The sequence below is a fragment of the Chiroxiphia lanceolata genome, chromosome 17 (genome assembly GCF_009829145.1).
Source record: "Chiroxiphia lanceolata isolate bChiLan1 chromosome 17, bChiLan1.pri, whole genome shotgun sequence".
NCBI lineage: Eukaryota > Metazoa > Chordata > Aves > Passeriformes > Pipridae > Chiroxiphia > Chiroxiphia lanceolata.
In genome coordinates this window covers 12,748,128-12,766,727 of record NC_045653.1, presented here as the reverse complement: position 1 = coordinate 12,766,727, position 18,600 = coordinate 12,748,128, and the positions used below count along the sequence as shown (strand labels likewise).

The following is an 18,600-nucleotide window of genomic DNA, read 5'->3' as shown; positions in this document are numbered from 1 at the left end:
CTGTGTGTGCGTGCATGTGTGCATAGGATCAAAGATCAGAGGAGTTTATATTTGGGCAGGGGACATAATCCAGGCAGCAGCTTATCTGCACAGGACATTTCCCATTTCCATTTAATTTGTGGCTAAAGAGATTGTTACCTTGTTAAATTGTTATTACCTAAGGCACAAAGCAGCCTTCTGGCTCTGCCAACTGGCCTGAGTCACGAGCAGTTGGGTTGGAAATCTGGTGTTCAGAAAACATCCTCAACGTGTGGAAAATTTCCTTGAAATGTGTGTTCTGGTGCCAGGTGCCGGTGGGGCTGCAGGCGCCCATGGAGCCTCTCACTTCCAGAGAGCAGCAGTGGCTTTGCACTGAGAGCTCTGCAGGGATAGACTGGGAGGGACAGGGATGTGAGGTGGAGGGGGACAGGTCGGGGAGGGCTCAGTTACAGCAGTAGTTGCTTGATGATGCTCCCGGGTGCCTGCTCAGGGCAGCTGTGGGTAATGCACCGTTTCACAGTGGGGTGAGGGAGGATCTCCTGATCTTCATGGAAACGAAGACTGAGAGGGTTAGAAAGCTCAGAAAAGAATTTGCACATGGAAAGCTGCCATCCACATATGCCTGGCAGCTAGCAGAGAGTACTGTGTAACAAAGCTGGATGCTGAAAGTTGACTTTGGGGTGAATGAGGACGAAATCAGCCATGGCGTGCCAGGAACTGTGTATGCGAGTGCTGCACCACTTGCACCACTGGGTGCTGACTGTTGGATGTGTTCTCGACATACCTCTGCTCACCTTGTGTGACTCTCCAGTCAGGCCACGTGTCTGACTTCTTTCTGGCCTCTGAGCATGTGGCTGTCAGCTCACACCCTTCAGGAACACGATCTGTCCCCACGTCTGTGTGTGTGCACGTGTGTGCGTGTGCTTTTTCACTTGACTGTTTCTAGCACCGCTAAAGAACATAGATTTCATTTTCTAACCTGTAATTGTAGGAAAGGGGCCTTGGGGATAGAACTACTCTTATTCTTGTTTTTTCTTGTTCTCCATTCTGTTTCCCTGTGGAGCTTGCCGCATTGTTTGCAGACAGACCAAAAGAAAGCAGGGGAGGGAGGCTCTCTACTGCTGTGCAGAAGGCTATGGGGACTTGAATCAGAGAGAAGCAGATTCAAGTACTGTGCAGGAGCAAGGTGGTTAGAGCCCAAACTTTGCTATGGGAGTCTCTCCTACTGTGAGCTCAGTGCCAGACTAGGCAATGCCTTGTGCTCAGGCACAAAAACCCAGCCAACAGGACTCCCAGGCATCTGCTGCAGCTTGGGAATTGCCATGTGTTTTCCCTTGTCAAGCTTGATGCATTCAAATACATGTCCTCCCTCCAGCTATCCCCAGGCAGGTAGCTCATCCTGTGTCTCCCATACTCCCCTGGGACACTTGGTCTCTATCTGTCCATCCCTTCACTCCCTGCTGTCAGGAGCAGTGGCAGTGCAGCTGGGTGAGCCTTCCCAGCCATCTTAACACAGACCAAGTGGAGAAGCAGGTTGATATTGGTCGTGCTGATGCAGCACCAATGCAGGAGGAAGGTGCAGTTGAATGTCTCCTGCTTTCCTGTCCTCTGGCTATCCAGGCAATTTAATAGAATACTTTGCTGCGTAGGCAGCTGCTCACAGCTTCAAAGTGGTGCACAAACATTAATGCCAGCACCCTGCAGCACCAGGATGTGACACTAACCCATCAGCAGGAGATGGCAGGAAGTCACCTCGCGTTTCAAGTGCGCTCCTCCGGAGTACAGTTGCAAAAAGCCAGCACTTGTACTTCACCTCTGATACATTAGAGAGCAACTGGTCCTGACAGCATGACCAACATTTGATCCTCGGCTCCTTGAAGTTGGAATGAACCCTTTGAAGTTGCTGCAGTTCAGCGGATCCCTTTAACTTCCTGCTCCTCGTCTGCCGGAGGTGGGAGCAGAGGCACGACTGTGCTGCTCTCCTGGACTCTGGTCTGTGTGTTGGCTCTGCCTGTAAGTAGCGGAGAGCCACAACCTCCTGTCATATCGAGGTGCGCTCTCCCCTTGAGGCAGGAAAGAACAAGGATTGCCAGAGACAGCAGAGCAGAAATCAGCTCTGTCAGGGTTTCCAGGTCCTGCTGACACCAGGCTGCCAGTAACGAGGTTTGGGAGGTATTTTTAGCCAAATGGGAAGGGAGGTGCCCTTGGTTCTTTGTTTTCAGCCTCAGGCCTGCAGGAACAAGGCTGTGTGATGCCTACTGTGCTGCCCAAAGCAGCTGCCAGAGGCACATTCCAGCCTGGTGCCTCCCCTGCCCTCTTGATGATCCACAGGTCCCACAGAATGTGGTCACTTGGTTTGAGAACAAATCCCATCCCACCAACCAGGCTGGGTGGCAGTGACCTGTTACAAAGATGTGAGGGCTGAAGGGGTGTCCAGCTCCCCTGTTCTTGGGGGACATCCCCGAGGCTCTGCCTGCTGCCCCACTCCAGCTGCACATGGCTGCAGATCCCCTGGTACCTCCTTGACTTGGGCAGGAGGAAAGCTGGGGCACCCAAAGAGCTTCCCATATCTCAGAGAAGGCCACCCTCCCAGTGACACCAAAGGGAGCCATGCTGAGCTCAGCACAGCCAAGGGGCACAACACTCACTGTGGTATTGGTGTGGGAAATGCCCTTCTAGAGGTCCAGTTCCTTTTATTTTATTCTATCCTTGTGTTTTTTTGCCTATCAAAAGCTGGAACTGTTCCTTTTCAGAACAAATTTAGTTTCCAGTTGGCTTTTTGGCTTTAGCTGTGTATTTTCTGGGCGTAGTGCAGTTTTTCTCAGCTGAGCCATTGTATGAAGTAATACAGTGATAGACTGTCTGTGTATGTGAGGCTGTTTGTATGGGAGCCTTTTGTTTCTCTCTCTGCAGCGGGAGCCTGTGCTCTGATTGTGTATGTTCCAGGCTTTATCAGCACCGGGAAGATGTTGCTTGGGATTTAAGGTTCTCAGAGATATTCTTGTTTGGCATTCGCCAAATCCGGAGACACGTGTTGGACATGGGCATTTTATAGACTGCAAGAGCACAGCAAGAACTACAACCTGCTTCAACACAAAAGGCAGAGGAGGAAAAAACAAACACAACAAAAAGCTTTTCACACAGTGTTTGAAAAGCTCCCTATTAACAAAACACATGGCTTAAAATGTGCTCCTTGGTGCGTTCAGGGGAGAAGTGAAACAAACTGCTTGAGAAATGCATTCATGAGAAAGATGAGCACCAAGAAAGCTGTCGAAATTAAACAGTCACTTGTAACATCCAAACCAACAGGCAGTGCCAGCAGGAAGAGAGGGAAATGGAGTACAAGGTCTGCATCCCAATCAGAGCTGGGGACTGCGGTTCCAGATATGGAGCACCAGCTGCAGGAAGGATGGGCACGGGTCCTGTCTCTGAGTACCTGAAGGATAAGGGATTAAATGCTGCCTCTTCCCAGGTGGAAAGCATCATTTAACTTCAGTGGGACCAGTGAATATGAAGCTGGAGGAGCAGAGGTGGAGAGGCTGGTTGGTGAAGGTCGTATTGCACAAAATTATGGGAATGAGTGCAGTGGGATGAGCCATAAGCTGTTAGAAGGTGAGGTCTGTTGTGTGATCTGCAGCTCTGAGAGGGTTATGGCTATGGCTTTGGGGGGAGGATGGATGTCCCTGTGGCCCCCCTAGTCCCCAACTCCCACATCAGCCTCGTGCTTCAGAGCCTCCCTGGCACTGGGACCCACAGAGAGCTGCAGACCCACCTCCACAGACACAGAGCGTGGCAGCAGGCTCAGCCCTGCTGCTGTGGCCAAGGCAGCACATCGAGCTCCATCTCCTTCCCCAGTTCATTGCTGAGGAGGTGGCCATTCTTTGTAGCAGTGGTGACAAAGGGATCAGATTTCTGGTTTGTTTTTCCCTGGCCGTGGGGTACAGGCAGTCTGGCCTCAGCAGACAATTCAGAAGCGACAGAAGACAACCTCAACAGCAAAGCAATGAGAAGCATAAGAGCAGGTTCTTGGTGGCATGACATGGAGTGCTCCCTGCCATCCTCCTGCCCTCCAGCCAGGCAGGCAGACCTGTCAGACGTGTCTGGGCTCTGGGGGTGTCTCCCGTCACTAACTGGGTTTTTCTGTGCAGATATTTTTTACAGACATCTCTGTTTATGCAGCAATGACACAAGAGTGATCAAAACAGGCATGTGCTTACTCAAGAAGCAGGGAAGCCATGGGGAGGGTGAAGTACCATCTTGAACTTAGGAGTATGAAAAAGTGGAATAGAAGGCAGGACATGTTTGAGGTCGGGTGATGTGGGAGAACAATGAAAGCAGTTATGTAAATACATCAGTTATGCTATTGGAAAGGTATTGGGTGTTGTGATCACAATTTCTGTTCCTCTTTCCAGCAGAACATTGAACTGATGTACAATTCAGAGCAGCCAGACCTCTTCTTTCCCTTTGCAGTGAGCAAGCAGAGTGGATGAGAGGCTGTGGTTCGTGCGAAGACAGTGTCACTGTCCCTTCTCGAGCTGGCTGTGTGCCTGTAGAGGCTCTGCTCCCAGCTGAGAGTTGGGGCAGAAGACACAGGCAGTCCCTGGCAGTTAGTTTGGAGATGCCTGAGCTTGCACCTGGCTTTGTGTGACAGATGTCCATCTCTTCTGAATGCCAGGGGGGAGGAGGCCATGTGGGTGCAGAATGTGCTAGAACGTGGCTGTGTGCAAATGCAATTTAGATAGTGACTTCTGAATGTCTTTCTTTAGCTACAAGCAAGTGCTGTTGTATTTTCTCTCTCATTCCCCCATCTGTCTGAAAGGGAGAGGGCTAGGGAATGTAACATGGAACTGTATAACACATTAAACAGCATAGGAATGCCTTTGTGTGTGCCTCCATCAGAGACGGAGCTGTGTGGATGGACAGGGGCTCTGTAGGAAGCACTCCCACTGCAGCTGGTCCCCTCCCAGGGCTTGGGGCAGAAGAGTACAGGGCCATCAATGGTCATCCTTGCATGCAAAAGGTGAGCTGGTGTTCCTCGGCTGTGAGCCATGTAGATGATGGACCCACAGACCACAGCTGGACTCTGGCTGCCACACACAAGCCCTTGGGAAAGCTGCCCTGCAGCATGCAGACCACTTCCCTCATCCTGAACCTCCTGCTGGCCTGGAGCCTGTCCTGCTCAGCTCCTGTCCAGTGGGGCTCCTCAGTACTCTCCTACCTCATCAGCTTTCCAGTTTACTTTGTCCCTATATTTATCTTCCTTCTGTGGTTGAACATGTGACTCAAGGCTTTAATTTATTCACAGCCCTCCTTTTGGTAATTTATCCTTTGTACTCTTTGCTGTCTTGTATTATTTAATTCTGTGAAGCACTCTGGGATTCAGTGTGTGTGAAAGATGCTGTACACAATAACATTATGCTGTATTGTTTGTGATTTGCAGGCCTTCTGGATTTCTAATTCTGATTGCAGTGGTGGTGTGCGTTATTTGTGCTACGGCTGTGCTCAGGGCCCTCAGCTGGATTGGACTTTTCTTCCAGCCCCTTCCCCCAGGAACTCACATCTCACTGTGCCCTGATTTAATGTTGGTTTGCTTAATTCTGTGTGTAATGGCTGCAAATGCAGGACATGCCACTGGGACAGGTGTGGGCTTGTGGTGTCGTGGTGAAGGCATGGGACTAAACCTGGTGTGTGACTCCTTGTGAGCTGTGGGGGTACCCTCGGGGAGAGTGGGAATCATGTTCTCCAGAGGTGGCACAGGCAGCATGTGGGCTCCACCCCTCAGGGAGGGGGCTCTTTGAGGCAGCACTGGAGCAGCTGAAGGAGAAGAGCTAGAGCTGCCTGTGAGAAGTCTCTGCTGAGCAGTTGGGGACAGAGCTGGAGGAGCTCTTCAGCCTGTTCCTTGTGGGAGTGGGAAGCTCAAAATAGGGCAAATCTCAGGGCTGCTGGCATGATGTGCTGTGTTGATGGGGTGCTGGTTGCTGCCCACCTCTCTGCTGCCAGGATTGCTGCACCAGTTGCACAGATTCAGTGTGGGTGCAGAGGAGACCTCATCGTTTGTGGCTGCTGTAACTGCAGTTCAGGGTATCCACAGGTCTGGCTCATGTGTGCTGCTGTGCTGCACTCCAGGTCTCTCACGTGGGTGGATGTGGTGGCAGGATCAGCAGAGAGGGTAGCAGGTGAGGTGCACATGCTCGACTTCAGTTTGGGTTTGTGCTTTTCCTGAACCTACAGCTCTGAAGCTTCCCAGAGTCACGAGTGAAGTTATAGCCCACGATTTCTGTATCACTCTGTCTACCCAGAGCATAAGGTTCCCATCAGAGCAAGTTTTTCCCCTTGTCCACAGTCTGTGCATAGTTCCACTTCATGCACCAAAAGCCACATTTTCATTTGACTTGAGAGCTCTGGGCTTCCAGCCTGGCAGAAATGTGCCCTTCCTGTCCCATCCTGCAGCACAGGACAACGAGAGTGGTGAAACAGGGCCTGCTGTGTTATATTCCAGTACTTCTGGGGCTGATGGCGAGGGTGGGCTTGGCACATCCAGCTGCTCACCGTTTCCCCTTTTGCCTGGTCACAGGTACGCCATCGACCGCAGCACGGACTCCGAGAGGATCTTTGACATCGATGCCAAAACAGGTGCCATTGTGACAGGAAAGGTCCTGGACCGGGAGACTGCAGGGTGGCACAACATCACTGTCCTGGCGATGGAAGCAGGTGAGATGGAGGAGTGCTGTGTGGAGGGGGAGAAGCATTGGGTGCTGTCACTGCAGAGGTGGCCAAGATGCGAGTGTTAATCAACACTGAAGTAAAAAACATAAATGCAGCAGCACTGAGTCTGACATCTCCCTAGACAACCTAAAAATACTCTTCCAGACTCGAGCATTAATAAGGGAACATGGTCGAATAGTATATTTGATGAACACTAATCAAATTTGTGTTATCTATGCGCCATCTCTGCCAGTCATCCCCGTGCAGCTCCTTCCCCGCAGTCACACCTGCTGAGTGGCACTGGGGGCTCCCCGGGGGGGATGTTCACATTGCCTGCATCCCCCAAAATCAGTCATGTGCTGCCTGTGGATGTCCCATCAGCTGGAGCCCTGTGGCACTGAGTGGCTGTCAGCACTTGCTTCTGCTGGGGCTCACACTGTGTGGGATGGTCCCAGCACTGCAGCAGTGGGAGGGGAACTGTGGGGGCAGCGTGCCCCAGGCATCATGCTGGGAAACAGAAAGGCATTGCCATGTTCTTCCAAGTTTTCCGTCTTTTGGATATGAAGTCACCAGGGCAGGCTGGGCCCTGCTGTGCTCTGCCTCCCACCCCACAGTGGGTACCAGGGAGCCTCTGTGGCTGCAGAGCACCTCCTGATGCCTGCTGATGTGTGCCAAGGCCCATCTATCTGTGGGTAGGAAGCTTTCCCAGGCTTCACTCTAGGAGATCCTCAGGAGTTCTGGTTCTTGGTTCTTTGCTTGTTCTTGAGCATTGAAGGTGCTGTTCACATTCAAGGAGCTGAGTCAGGGCCTGACTTGGGTCCCAGCGGTCAGATCTTGCCACCCACCCCAGCCAGGCAATGGCACAGGCCCCGTGGCCGAGGGAGAGAAGGGTCAGTGGCCCTGGTCAGACCCCTGCTGCCTGGGGGGATGTCCCTGCCTCTGCCTCGTGTCACAGCCCCTCTGTGCTGACACTCTGTGCCAGCTGACCGGCGTCACCCTGCACTCTCTGGCTGTGGCACTGGCACTGTCGGGAGTCTGGCTGGCCTGGAGATGGGCAGGTGTGTTGGCACTGCCTGGCCATGTCAGAGGGAGGGCAGCCCACTGCTGAGCCATGGCCCGTCCTGGGGGCTCCATGGGGAGGCTCTGCTGGGAAGAGGGGAGGGAAGCATTGCAGCACAACTCAGCATCCAGAGGAAACCTGAGGTGACAAGAATCAGAAGGACAGTATTTACAGGCAGTGGCTAGGATTTCAGAACAAGTCAGTAAATGCTGTGGCTCCCCTCCGGCAGGGAAGCCTGTCAGGCTGGATCGCTTCAAAAACCAGGGAGACTCTTCAGTGCTCTGACTTCTCCCATGGTGAGCTCTGACTCATCCGTTTTAACTGCCCAGACATCCCTCCCAGTGACATTATCCTTAACGTTTTGTAATCATGAAATATTAATGACTGATATTGAATTTAAAGTACAATTTATGTCTGAATCCTCTGGCGGAAAGGGCAGTTGTAAAGGTACAGCCTTCTGAGTGATGGAGGGGTTTCGGAGGGGTCTGTGCAGCAGCTGTCAGGCTGTGCCTGGTGAAGTGGGGTCAGCTGCAGCAGTGGGAATGTGGAATGCAGGGTGGCTGGGAGCCTCCACACTGGCAGCAGCACAACCAGTAGTGCAGTTCCCAGCACACAGGTGTCGGGGGCCGGGGGTGCTCACCATAGGCATGCAGGGGCTGCTGCACCAGGCTGGACCTTACCAGCTACAGCAGAGGCAAGTGGTAAAGTATTCCCTTTCCTCAGTGAGATGTAAACTTGGCAGGAGGAATGGAACGAGTCAACTGGGCATCCTGCTGCCCAGACTTGTGCCTGGCACTCTGGCTTGTTGGGATGGGGGAAACCCACGCCCACCTGATTCCCTCAGTGCCAGGCACAAGATGTTGCATCCCTGTGGCCGCCTCGAGCTGCCCTCCCAGTCTGCTGGCAGGGCTGTCCTGAGCAGGGTTTGACTGCTGGTGGCTGAAGGACAGACAGCCCTCTGGCAGCCCTTGTTCCCACAGGGAGCCTGTGAGGCTTGAGCAGCTCCATGCAGGAGCTGTGCCCTGACCCTGGACAGTCCTGTCCTGCAGCAGAGACTGTGTCCAGGGGCACTGTCCCACCTGCAGATACCACAGAGTGCATTTGCCTCTGAGAGTGGTAAGAAAAGCTGCAGAAGGTGCCTGGCTGTGCCCATGAGCTGGCTGAGCTGCTGCTGCTGCAGGAGGAGTGGAGGCAGCTCTGCCCCCCGCAACCAGGCACCCCCAGCATGAGCTGCCTTGGCCAGCCAGGAACCACTGGAGTGTTTGGCCTCACAGCATGGCAGCTGGCAGGAAACATGGGGGCTGTTCAGCTAATCTGGCATGGGACCAGGCCAGGCACTTCCACAGATAAATCTTCATCTTGCTTGCAAGCTGTTTACCTTCCTTGGGCTAATATTAGTGATTCTCTTCCTGTTTTCCTCTTTGCTCATGTAAAATGATGAGGCCTTGACTGCTGTGTCCACTGCTGGTAATTGAGATGATAAATCTTCCTGCTGGAGACTGGCTTTAATCAGAGCATTGTGTTTGGATGCGATTTAATGACTCTCATGCTGCTGAGTTTGGGCAAGACTCAGGAGAGGTGAGAGCCATTTATGTGTTACTTGGCTTAACTGCTGCTTCCACTTTGTATCCCCTCAGCAGGGAGCCACGTTCTCAGCTCCAGCCTCTGATGTAGCCACCTGTCAGAGGAGCCATACCCCTGACATGCCCCTGCTCTGTCCTTGCCACCAGTGCTCTGCTTTGCGGGCAGGACCTGCAACAACAGCTACAAACCCACCCTGTGCTCCACAGCCGTGGCATCGGGGCTGGAGAGCAGAGTGGCCCATCCCAGTCTTCTGTTCTGCATTTTGTTTTCCCAATTCGCCAAGGTAGCAAGGAATATATTCCACTCCTGCCTCTTCTGGCTTCCTTACTAATATAAATATTTTGAATTCAGTATTGTACCAGCTTGGTGTTGACACAGAAGAGCAGGTCGTGTGCTGTGCCCAGCAGTGCCTGTGAGCTGGGCTGCCCCAGGTGCTGCTGTGCCCTGGGCTCTCCTCAGACCCAGAGAAGCTGCCAAGCACCCCTTGGTGTGTGAGACCCTACACGGCTCTGTGCAGGCAGGAGGGCAAATGGCACATGTGCCTCGGCAATGGCTGGATTTGGAGCTCCACAGGAAAAGTTTGGGGGTAAAAATGCAAAGTGCTTTATTGTGAGTTTGTGTGCGGGTTTGGAGGGGTAATAGCTGCATCCCAGCACAGTAACCGCTGGTTCCTCCTTTCCTGCCATGACAGGGGTGGCTGAGTATCCCCAGTCCCCTCCCTCCCTGTGAGCTGCTGCTGCAGAGCTCCAGCCTTGGTGAGCAGTTGCCCGGAACTGCCCAGCGTTGGTCCTATTGGCACTCAGTCATCCACAGCTCAGGGGGAGGGCAAGTTGGCATTTTGTGCCTGAACATTCAAGATGAGAATATCGTCCTGTTTAGATTACTTCCATGATTTTTACTTTGAGAAAAATACTTTGGGATGTGGCTGAAGCATTTGAGTGTTGAGCCAGAGTGTTGCCGTGCAGCAGGACTGTGACCATCTCCTGCTCCAGCATCCTGACACTGCCTGTCCTGTCCCAGCACTGCCTGTCCTGTCCAAGTGCTGCCTGTTTTACCATGTGGCACCTGGGCATGGGGGGTCCAGCTGGCACTCAGTGCATGCCCTGAACCATGCTGGTAGTTAGGTTGAAGCAAATGCAGATGCAGCAGCATGGAAGCACTGGGCAGGATTCCGTCCCCCACCCGCAGCAGCTCCAGTGGCTCTGAAATAATTCTTCCCATGTTGGCAAAGGCAGCTGCCAGTCACCAGCCTGGATCTCCCGTGCTGCACGGCTGTGCTTCCAGCATCTCCCTCTTGTTCTGTGTATTTTCCATGTCTCTTTCCTCAGTCTTTTCAGATTAATAGCATTCCAACTCCTGAAGGAAATGCAGAAAAACGGCATGTTTAATTTTAATTTAGGAAAGCGTTTAGGTAGCAGCCTAGTTTCCTCGCTGCTGTCAATCAGGTTTTCTCAAGGCTGACATCAATTAGTTTAAAAATATTGAATGTAATTTTGCCTGACACAACATATTGCAGCCACTGCAAAATATAATTTATTTTAGAAGAAGAAATAATTAAACTAATTTGCATGTCAGTCAGCTGAGCTGGAATACCGAGGAGAGACGCTGCAATGGAAGGTGGCTTTTTTGCTTTCATGTTGCCCTCAGCCTGCACATGCCACCCTCACCCCGGCCCTGGGCCAGGTGCTGCTTGGCAGAGCCCTGCGAGGGCAGGTTCCTGTGCCACCCACGCAAATAGCTTCATCCACCCCCTCTGCTGCTCTTCCTGGCACTAGAACCTGCTTGCTGAGCCTTTGCTTGTGTTCTGGAGCGTGTGTTGGGTGCGTGCACACAGGTAGAGAAAGCACAGGTCAGAGTTTCTAGCCTTGCAGGCTTGAAGCCTGCATTAGTCAAGTGCTTTGTGCCTTTCATCACAGATGTACTCCAACAATCCTAATCGCACTTCTTGCTGTCATAAATTCAGTTTGTGCCACGCAGTTACAGAAAACGTATTTCAGATGTTTTGAAGATAACTTTTATCAAGTACATCCAACCATTTTTCATATCTCCCACCCATGACTCCAGGTAGTGGCTCAGAGGAAGAGGGAGATTGATAAAGCGTTTGAGGAACCTTCAAATGTACACTGTACAGCCAAAAAAAAAAGCAGCTGATGTGGGCCTCGCTGGAAAGGTAGACAAGGGTGCAGTAGTTGCGTTTCTAACCTTGATGTTTCTGGACACGTCAAATTTTAACCCCGTCACTGACCCAGGAGTGAGCGTGAGCCTCAGGCTTCAGCAGTTTTGGAAGGGCCAAAAGGAGAGCTTTGGTATGACAGGGTGCATTAAGAAAGGTCACTGTGCTGTGCCTGGGGGAGTGGGACGTCAGGCAGGGCTCAGGCAGGGCTCGGTGTGGGTGCTCAGCTCTGTGCGGATCCTGTGGGTGACTCCACTCGCGTGCACCGCACAAAGCGCTCCCGGGCAGCTGCAGCTGGAGCTGTGGAAGAGCACGGACCTGTGGTTCTGCTTGGCTCTAAACATGCTGATCACATCCCTCCTGAGGGGCTCTGGGAGGTGGTCTCGAAGTGAAGCTGCCATGCTTAGGCTCACCTGGGTGCCCAGAGCTGGCCCTGCAGAGCCTCCATGGCACCCAACAGGTTCTGAGGAGTGTTTGGCAGCACTGGGATTGGCTCCTGCTCCCAGCCAGCTCAGACGCTGTGGGGCACTGAGGGAGGAACCCCACTCCTCTGGGTTACAGTTAGGAAGGGGAAGAGGTGGGGTTTTGGGCTCTTCCTCCCTTCAGGCTCTTCTTCCTTCTCTTTCTGCCTTTCCTCCTGTGTTGGCAGTGCCAGCTTGCTCCAGAGCTGAGCAGCAGGGATGGTTATCCATCTTCCTGTGGGCTGAGGAGGGGGTGATGAGATGCTGTCATTCTCCTTCTTGCAGGAATTGGACCCTTTTTCCTCCTGCTCATTTGTGGGCATCAGGTGCGCACCCCTCCGCCTCTCCAGGCTCCCTTCTCGCCCTGCTGCCTCCCCCTTTCTCTCTCTCTGAAAGCAACTGCAGTTTATTTCACTGCACCAACATGCCTTTTAAAATAACACATAGTTCCAGGCTTTTAGTCACGACTTCTGCCTCCCTCCCCCAAAAACAACCATCTAGTTACCAGAGCAGCTGGTCTGGGTGAGAGGGAGTGATAACATGAGAACGGGGTGAAGGCAGCTCTGGGGAGGGGGCTTAGATTCCCAGCTAATTATGGAGCAGTGCTAAATCTCTTCTCTCCTGGGTCCTCCCCCACCTGATCTGCAGGGGCCAGTAATAATGTTATAGACAAACAGGCAGCAGAACTCCTGCCCGAGCGTGGAGAGAGGCATTAGTTCTGTCACAGGTTCAACCTCTGAGTAAAACAAAGGAGGTGGAGTAAGAGGGAGTTCTCATTTCTGGGCATGTATGAGATGCTTCAGCAAACATCAGTCCCTCCAGAGTGATTTATAATCCTGTGGCACAGTCTCAGTGTCCCTCGGAAGTTGTGCTTAGGGCAGTGACACTGTAGTGAGTGGAGGTGGAAACACTGTCCCCGTCCCACCTGTGGACTGAACCTGTCCCAGCCAGCGGTTCTATGCACCCCAAGGGAGGAGGGGAGCGGGCTGTGAGCCCCTAGGACCACTGCCTGTGCGAGGCTGGGCTGGCAAGTGTGGGGTTGGGGGGACTGCCCTCAATCTTACTGGATGATCCCTCTCATGCCAGCTGGCGGATGGTGCTTTGTTCTAGTTGAAGCTGCTGATGACAGTACAAAAAACAGTGTCAGCATGAGAGACTTGGGTCCTTCAGCATGAGGCAGGAGCCCTGTGCCTCAATGGGGCACAGTCACCACCAGGTCACCTGGGTATAGAGGAGGTGGAGGGACAGATCTCACCACCACCCTGTGCCCTCAGTTGATCTCAGCTGTTTCACATGCTGGCTCTGTTCACTCTGCTCTAGGATGTTGCTGCCAGCCCCCAGGGCCTTTGGGTTAGGATCCAGGTCAGGGGGTGATGTTCTCATGTCCTAACCTTTTTGTCCCTTCTCTGTGCTGTTTGGCTGCAGCACAGATCCTCACCAGTGGTGACTGGCCCTTATGGCCAGGACTTGCTCTAGGCTGTTCAGCATTTTCAGGGGTAGATCAGGCTGATGGTGATGTTTCGTGAGTCCTTGGCACACAGCCCAGCAGTTGGGATTCTTTACAGGGAGCAATGAGGCTGAGTGATGCTCTGCAGGTGCTGCTGTCCTGGAGATGGTCCGTGCCACAGGCAGAGATGCAGTGCTGTGTGTCCCTCAATGCTGTGTGTCCCTCAGTGCTGTGTGTCCCTCAATGCTGTGTGTCCCTCGGTGCTGGCTGCAGCCACACAACCACCAGACTAGGATGGAGAGGGTTGCTCACTGACAGCAGTTGGCACTTTGTGCTGAAGCCCTGCTTCTCTTTCTGTTTCAGATAATCACTCACAGGTGTCAAGGGCCTCTCTCCGTATCCGTATCCTGGATGTCAACGACAATCCGCCTGAGCTCGCCACCCCGTATGAAGCTGCTGTGTGTGAGGATGCCAAGCCAGGCCAGGTAGTGGGTGTCCCCCAACCCCTGTCTCATGCTGCAGGCAGTGCTCTGGACCAGTGCCAGCCTGCCAGTCCATCCCCTTCTGCCTGAGACTCTTCCCGTGCAGCCCCTCTCACACTGGGAATCGCTCTGCCCGTGTCCCACAGCCGAGCCCGTCTCATGGCTCATCACGTGCTGTGGCCTCAGCCAGTGATGCCACTCCCTGGACCCTGCATGCAGGGCCCTGGGAGAGGCTGCAGATGCAACCCTGGTGCTCACCTCTGCCCTCTCCCCACAGCTGATCCAGACAATAAGCGTTGTGGACCGGGATGAGCCTCAGAGCGGCCATCATTTCTACTTCACGCTGGCGCCTGAAGCCACCAACAACCACCACTTTTCTTTGCTGGACATCCAGGGTAAGTCCTGCTGCACCCCTGGCCCATCAGCCCTTGGGCTGAGTGGCACCACTGGCTGTGAGGAGGCAGATGGACCGTGGGCTTAGGGTCTGTCTGTGTCAGGTGGAACTTCAGGTGCTTTGGGCGTGCCACAGGGCTTCTTGCCAACCTGAAATGGTGGGACTGGTCAGCTAGCAGCTTGGATTTCCTCAAGGAGGCTCTGCCAGCTTTATTCCCTGCTGCAAAGCTCCTCTCTGCTGTCTGGTTAAGCCTTTGGTGTTTTCAGGGCTCTCGATCCCTTTCTTCATGTGGAATCTCCAGCCTGCCTGCAGGCAAGGAGATGATGTGGATTTATAGATGAACACACTCACGTTTTGAGCATTATGATTTATCCCTCTACAAGGTAAATCCTGGAGCGTGGGTCATCCTGGGGCTGTCGTGTGGGTGGGCAGCCCCATCTCCCTGACAGACAGGCAGTGTGGTCATACCACAGCCAGCCCGTGGCCGTGGTGGGTCCTCTGGGATACAGCCTGCAGAGCCTGATTCCCTGTGAGGTGACAGCTCCAGGATGCAGTTCCTCTGCTTTTCCTGGGGCTCATCCTGTCCTTTGGGACATGCAGCCAAGCATGTCTATTCCTCTGGGGTTCTCTGTGTCCCTGGACTCAGTGGCATTTGTGTGGACAATAACAATCCAGAAAAGTAGTTATCAGGCTATTTTTGACTGGTGTTTAGGGTGCATTTAGGTGCTGATTGCGGCAGTAGGTATAACAGGGACCCCTGCAGATATTGGGACCTTCTCCAGCCAGATGTGCACGCGCTTGTCACAGAGGCCAGCCCTGATGGAAGCTAGCAGATCACATTGAAATTCTTCTTTTGTTTTGATTGGGTTTTCTTTTAAAACTGTTTTCTGTCTCTGCTTTTGCAGCTTCATCTGTCAAAAGTCTGGTTTAGTTTGTTTCAAGCTTATCAGAGGAGCCTTCTGCTGACGTAAGATCCTGCTTGCTCAGTTTGGTTCCGCGTTATTAGGGACAGTCAAGCTGGAAAAAATTCAGATGTGATGGTAGAAGGGCTGGGTATTGTTTTGTGTCCTGAGAAGCTCAGCTGTCTCTGACCTGAGCCCCTCCCCCTGTGCTCAGGGGGCAGCTGTTTACAAGACCTTTGCTTCTTATCATGTAAGAAGGCTTTAATCCTCAGCAAGATTTTGCCCCACACCCAGCGATTAACTTCCCTCACTTTCTCTGAAGGACCTTATGAAAATGTGCTTGAGTGGACTGAGCTGCACCCAGGTGTCCATCCCTGCCCAGACCCTCACGGGGCTCCAAGGAGCCCAAGGCTGTGCTCCTGGCTCTGGGCCAGGGCCTCTACCATGGCCAGTTTGCCTTCCCAGGGCCACCACTGCTGTTCTGCTGATCTGGCAGGGCATGTGGCCAGGGGTGGCTGGGGTTTAGCAGGGGCTGCTTGGCTTCCCCAACCCTGTGTCGGGGTCACACCCCATTTGGGCCTCTGGGGTCTACCAGCAGTAGCCCAAGAGCTGGCATTGTAGTAGATTCAGGACATGGGCTTGTGTGCCACCATTTCCTCCAGAGCTGCTGCTCTCTTGAGTGGGATGAGGCTCTCGTGGCACGGGGTAATTCTTTGTGCTAAACGATCCCTCACGCTTTGCGTGTGGTGTAACACTGCATAAAATGAGTAAAAGCTGGCATCACCTCCGCCTCCTGCTCTTGGGAAAACAAATGTTGTTGCTGCAGGGTTATTCCCAGAGTGTTTGCAGACCCTCCTGAGTGCTGAGCAGTGCTGTCTTCCACAGCAAGCGGAGGTGGCTGCCTGTGCAGATGGAGACACCCCTCATTTCTAGCAGGCATGTGTCTTGGTGCCATCTCCCTCTCTTTGATTTCTGCCCCCTCCTCCAATTCATCAAGTGCCCTGGGTACACTCGCCTTTGTCCCTCCTCTCACAGGTCCCCTTGCTGCCTCCTCCCTTGTGTTCCTCCCTTGCTTCCCTCTCGTGCATTCACCCCTCTTGCACTTGTCTCTACTCCCCCATATAAATATCAGTGGTGACAAACTGCTACCACCAGCCCATCTGTTTCTTTGTACAAATTTGTAGCCAGTTTTGAAACGTGATTTATAAATATTGCTTTTGCAGCCAAGGAGTGACACTGATGGATGTCAGCACAGATGGATTCGCTAAGCTCTTGCTTAAATCTGGTTTTTTTTTGCTTTGCACCTACTTCTCTTGGCTCCTTCGTGGCAGCAGAAAGCCACCTCGGGAGGTGACTTGTCCTCAGCGCTACCTTGGGAGAGTTCCTGTAGCAGTTGATTGGGCAGGGCAGGAGAGGCCGTGGTGGGGCTGCTCAGGGGGAGTGTGGGGGGCTGTGAACTGCCAGAACAATGTTGGGGCTCCCTCTGGGGGTCCCTGGCGTGGGGTCTGCTCGGGCAGGCACCTCGCTGGGCAGAACTGACCCCGTGCACGGCTGGGGAAGCAGAGCAAGCGACAGGCAGGTAAAGGTTCGAGTGCAGAGCCCTGTCCTGCATGTGGGAGCACAGACAGACAGGATAGGGCCAGAGGGGATGCTGAGCACTGCCAGGGCTCTTCCAAGGCTCCTCAGGGGCAGCGTGGAGGGGTCTGTGAGGGTTTTAGGGAAAGCCCAGGGTGATTAATGTGGCAGCCCATCCATCAGGTGATGAGCTTGTGGAGTACTTGCTGGTAAGCAGGGGTACAGCTGCAGTGACACGGTAGGTGTGCTCCAGCCTGGTGCTGCCCAGGCACAGCCCCAGCAGCACTGCTTGCCCAAACCCTGCCAGGCCAGGCTCTGCTGCTGCCAACTCTGCACGGAGCAGGAATGGCCCTTGCAAGGTGCCTGCAGTTTGCACCCACAGCTCCAGCAGCACGCAGGGCTCCTCTGTCTCCAGTGCTCTGGGTTGGAGGCATGAGAGCCAAGGGTGTCCCTGCAGGTGACTGTGTAGCTGAGTTACAGCTGGTTTGCAGGAGTTGAACTTTTGGAAGCAGTGCCATTGTCCTATGGGTATCTCTCTGCTGGCATCTTTCTTTCCATGCTTTTGCTCTGCCCAAGGGACTGCTCACAGACTTCCCGATTCTTCAGACAAGGAGCAAATGTCACCTGTGGTAACAACAGTCACGATCCAGAAGGAAGATGCCCAGCAAATGGAATGACTAAAGGAAGAGATGGAATTAGAGAAGCTGACCATGCTCAGGTCCAACTGGTGCCATTCCAAAGACATTTACTATCCTCTGTCTCCTAACTCGCCTTTTGCTGGGTCTTTCTGGTCTGAGAAAATTGATTACAGAAGGATCAAAGGCAATTAAAGCCTGAAATCATGTTCTCCAAGAAATGCTAATTGTGTTGGAAGGAATGGTAGAAAGCATCCAAGCCCAGCAACCTGGAAGGAGTGCTAGGTAATATGGAGTGACACATGGAGCTACTGACTCCAGGGCTCAGGGGCTCGGCAAGCAGATGTCTGAACTCTCTACAGGTCTCATTAAGAGCATGTAATGGGTGATAGAAGATCTGAAAATTGTAACAATCAAAAGGAAAATGTTGGGATTTGAGGACTGCCTGAGGATAGAGGAATCCGCTTCCCGCCCCGCAGGGATGCCGCTCTCAGCACAAGCAGCACAGATGCTGATTTGACCTGGGGGGTGGGGTCTGTGTGTAAAAGAGCATCGAACCTCCACGGGGCTGAGCAAACAGGGAAGGAGCAGCAGTGTTGCTGTGGCCTGGCACTCAGAGAACTCAGCAGAAGGAAGAGGCAAAAGGGAAAAACAAGATGTTTCTTCTACCAGCTGCACCACCTGGGGCTGAAGGGGGTCTGTTCCCTTTGGGAAGCCCTGGCAGCAGCGTGCCCGTGGGCCTGGCTGGGTGCCATGGGCTCCTCCCTGGAGCTGGTGTGCCTGGGCACTGGTGCAGCAGGGCAGCTGCTGGAGAAGAGGAAGGCAGATGCTCGCAGGGCCCTGTGAGTGCGGGAGAGGGCAGGGACATCAAAATCCCTCCTGCTCTCCTAGCACTGCTTGAGATTGAGTTATGAGGAGGATTTATTAGTTCTGTCTTTGAGGCTGCCAAGAGCCTATTTGGAGAGAGAATCTGAGAGACTTAATTGTTTTATTATTCCTAGTGATGTTAAGCTCCCACCAGAGTATATTGTGTTTCTAAACTTTCCTTTAGGGCAGCCTTGATGGGTCCCTGCTCGCTTGGCTCACATCGTTTCCTGCCTTGTCCAGTGACTTGTTCCTCAGGGGGACAGAGGGGCTGTCTCCTGCCCATCACACAAGGTGATGTGATGTGACATGGGATAATGTCACTGTGTGATCAGGGAG

General features: G+C 53.2%; 1 protein-coding gene across 3 annotated transcripts in view; it reads left to right on the top strand.

Moving 5' to 3' along the window:
* CDH22 (cadherin 22) overlaps positions 1 to 18,600 on the top strand; it is a 77,017-nt gene that overhangs the window by 50,534 nt on the left and 7,883 nt on the right. For all 3 annotated transcript variants that reach the window (XM_032705133.1, XM_032705134.1, XM_032705135.1), the window contains 3 exons: positions 6,554 to 6,690; positions 13,773 to 13,894; positions 14,169 to 14,286. In XM_032705133.1, coding sequence (XP_032561024.1) covers positions 6,554 to 6,690; positions 13,773 to 13,894; positions 14,169 to 14,286 — 377 coding nt within the window. The remainder of the gene's footprint in view (positions 1 to 6,553; positions 6,691 to 13,772; positions 13,895 to 14,168; positions 14,287 to 18,600) is intronic.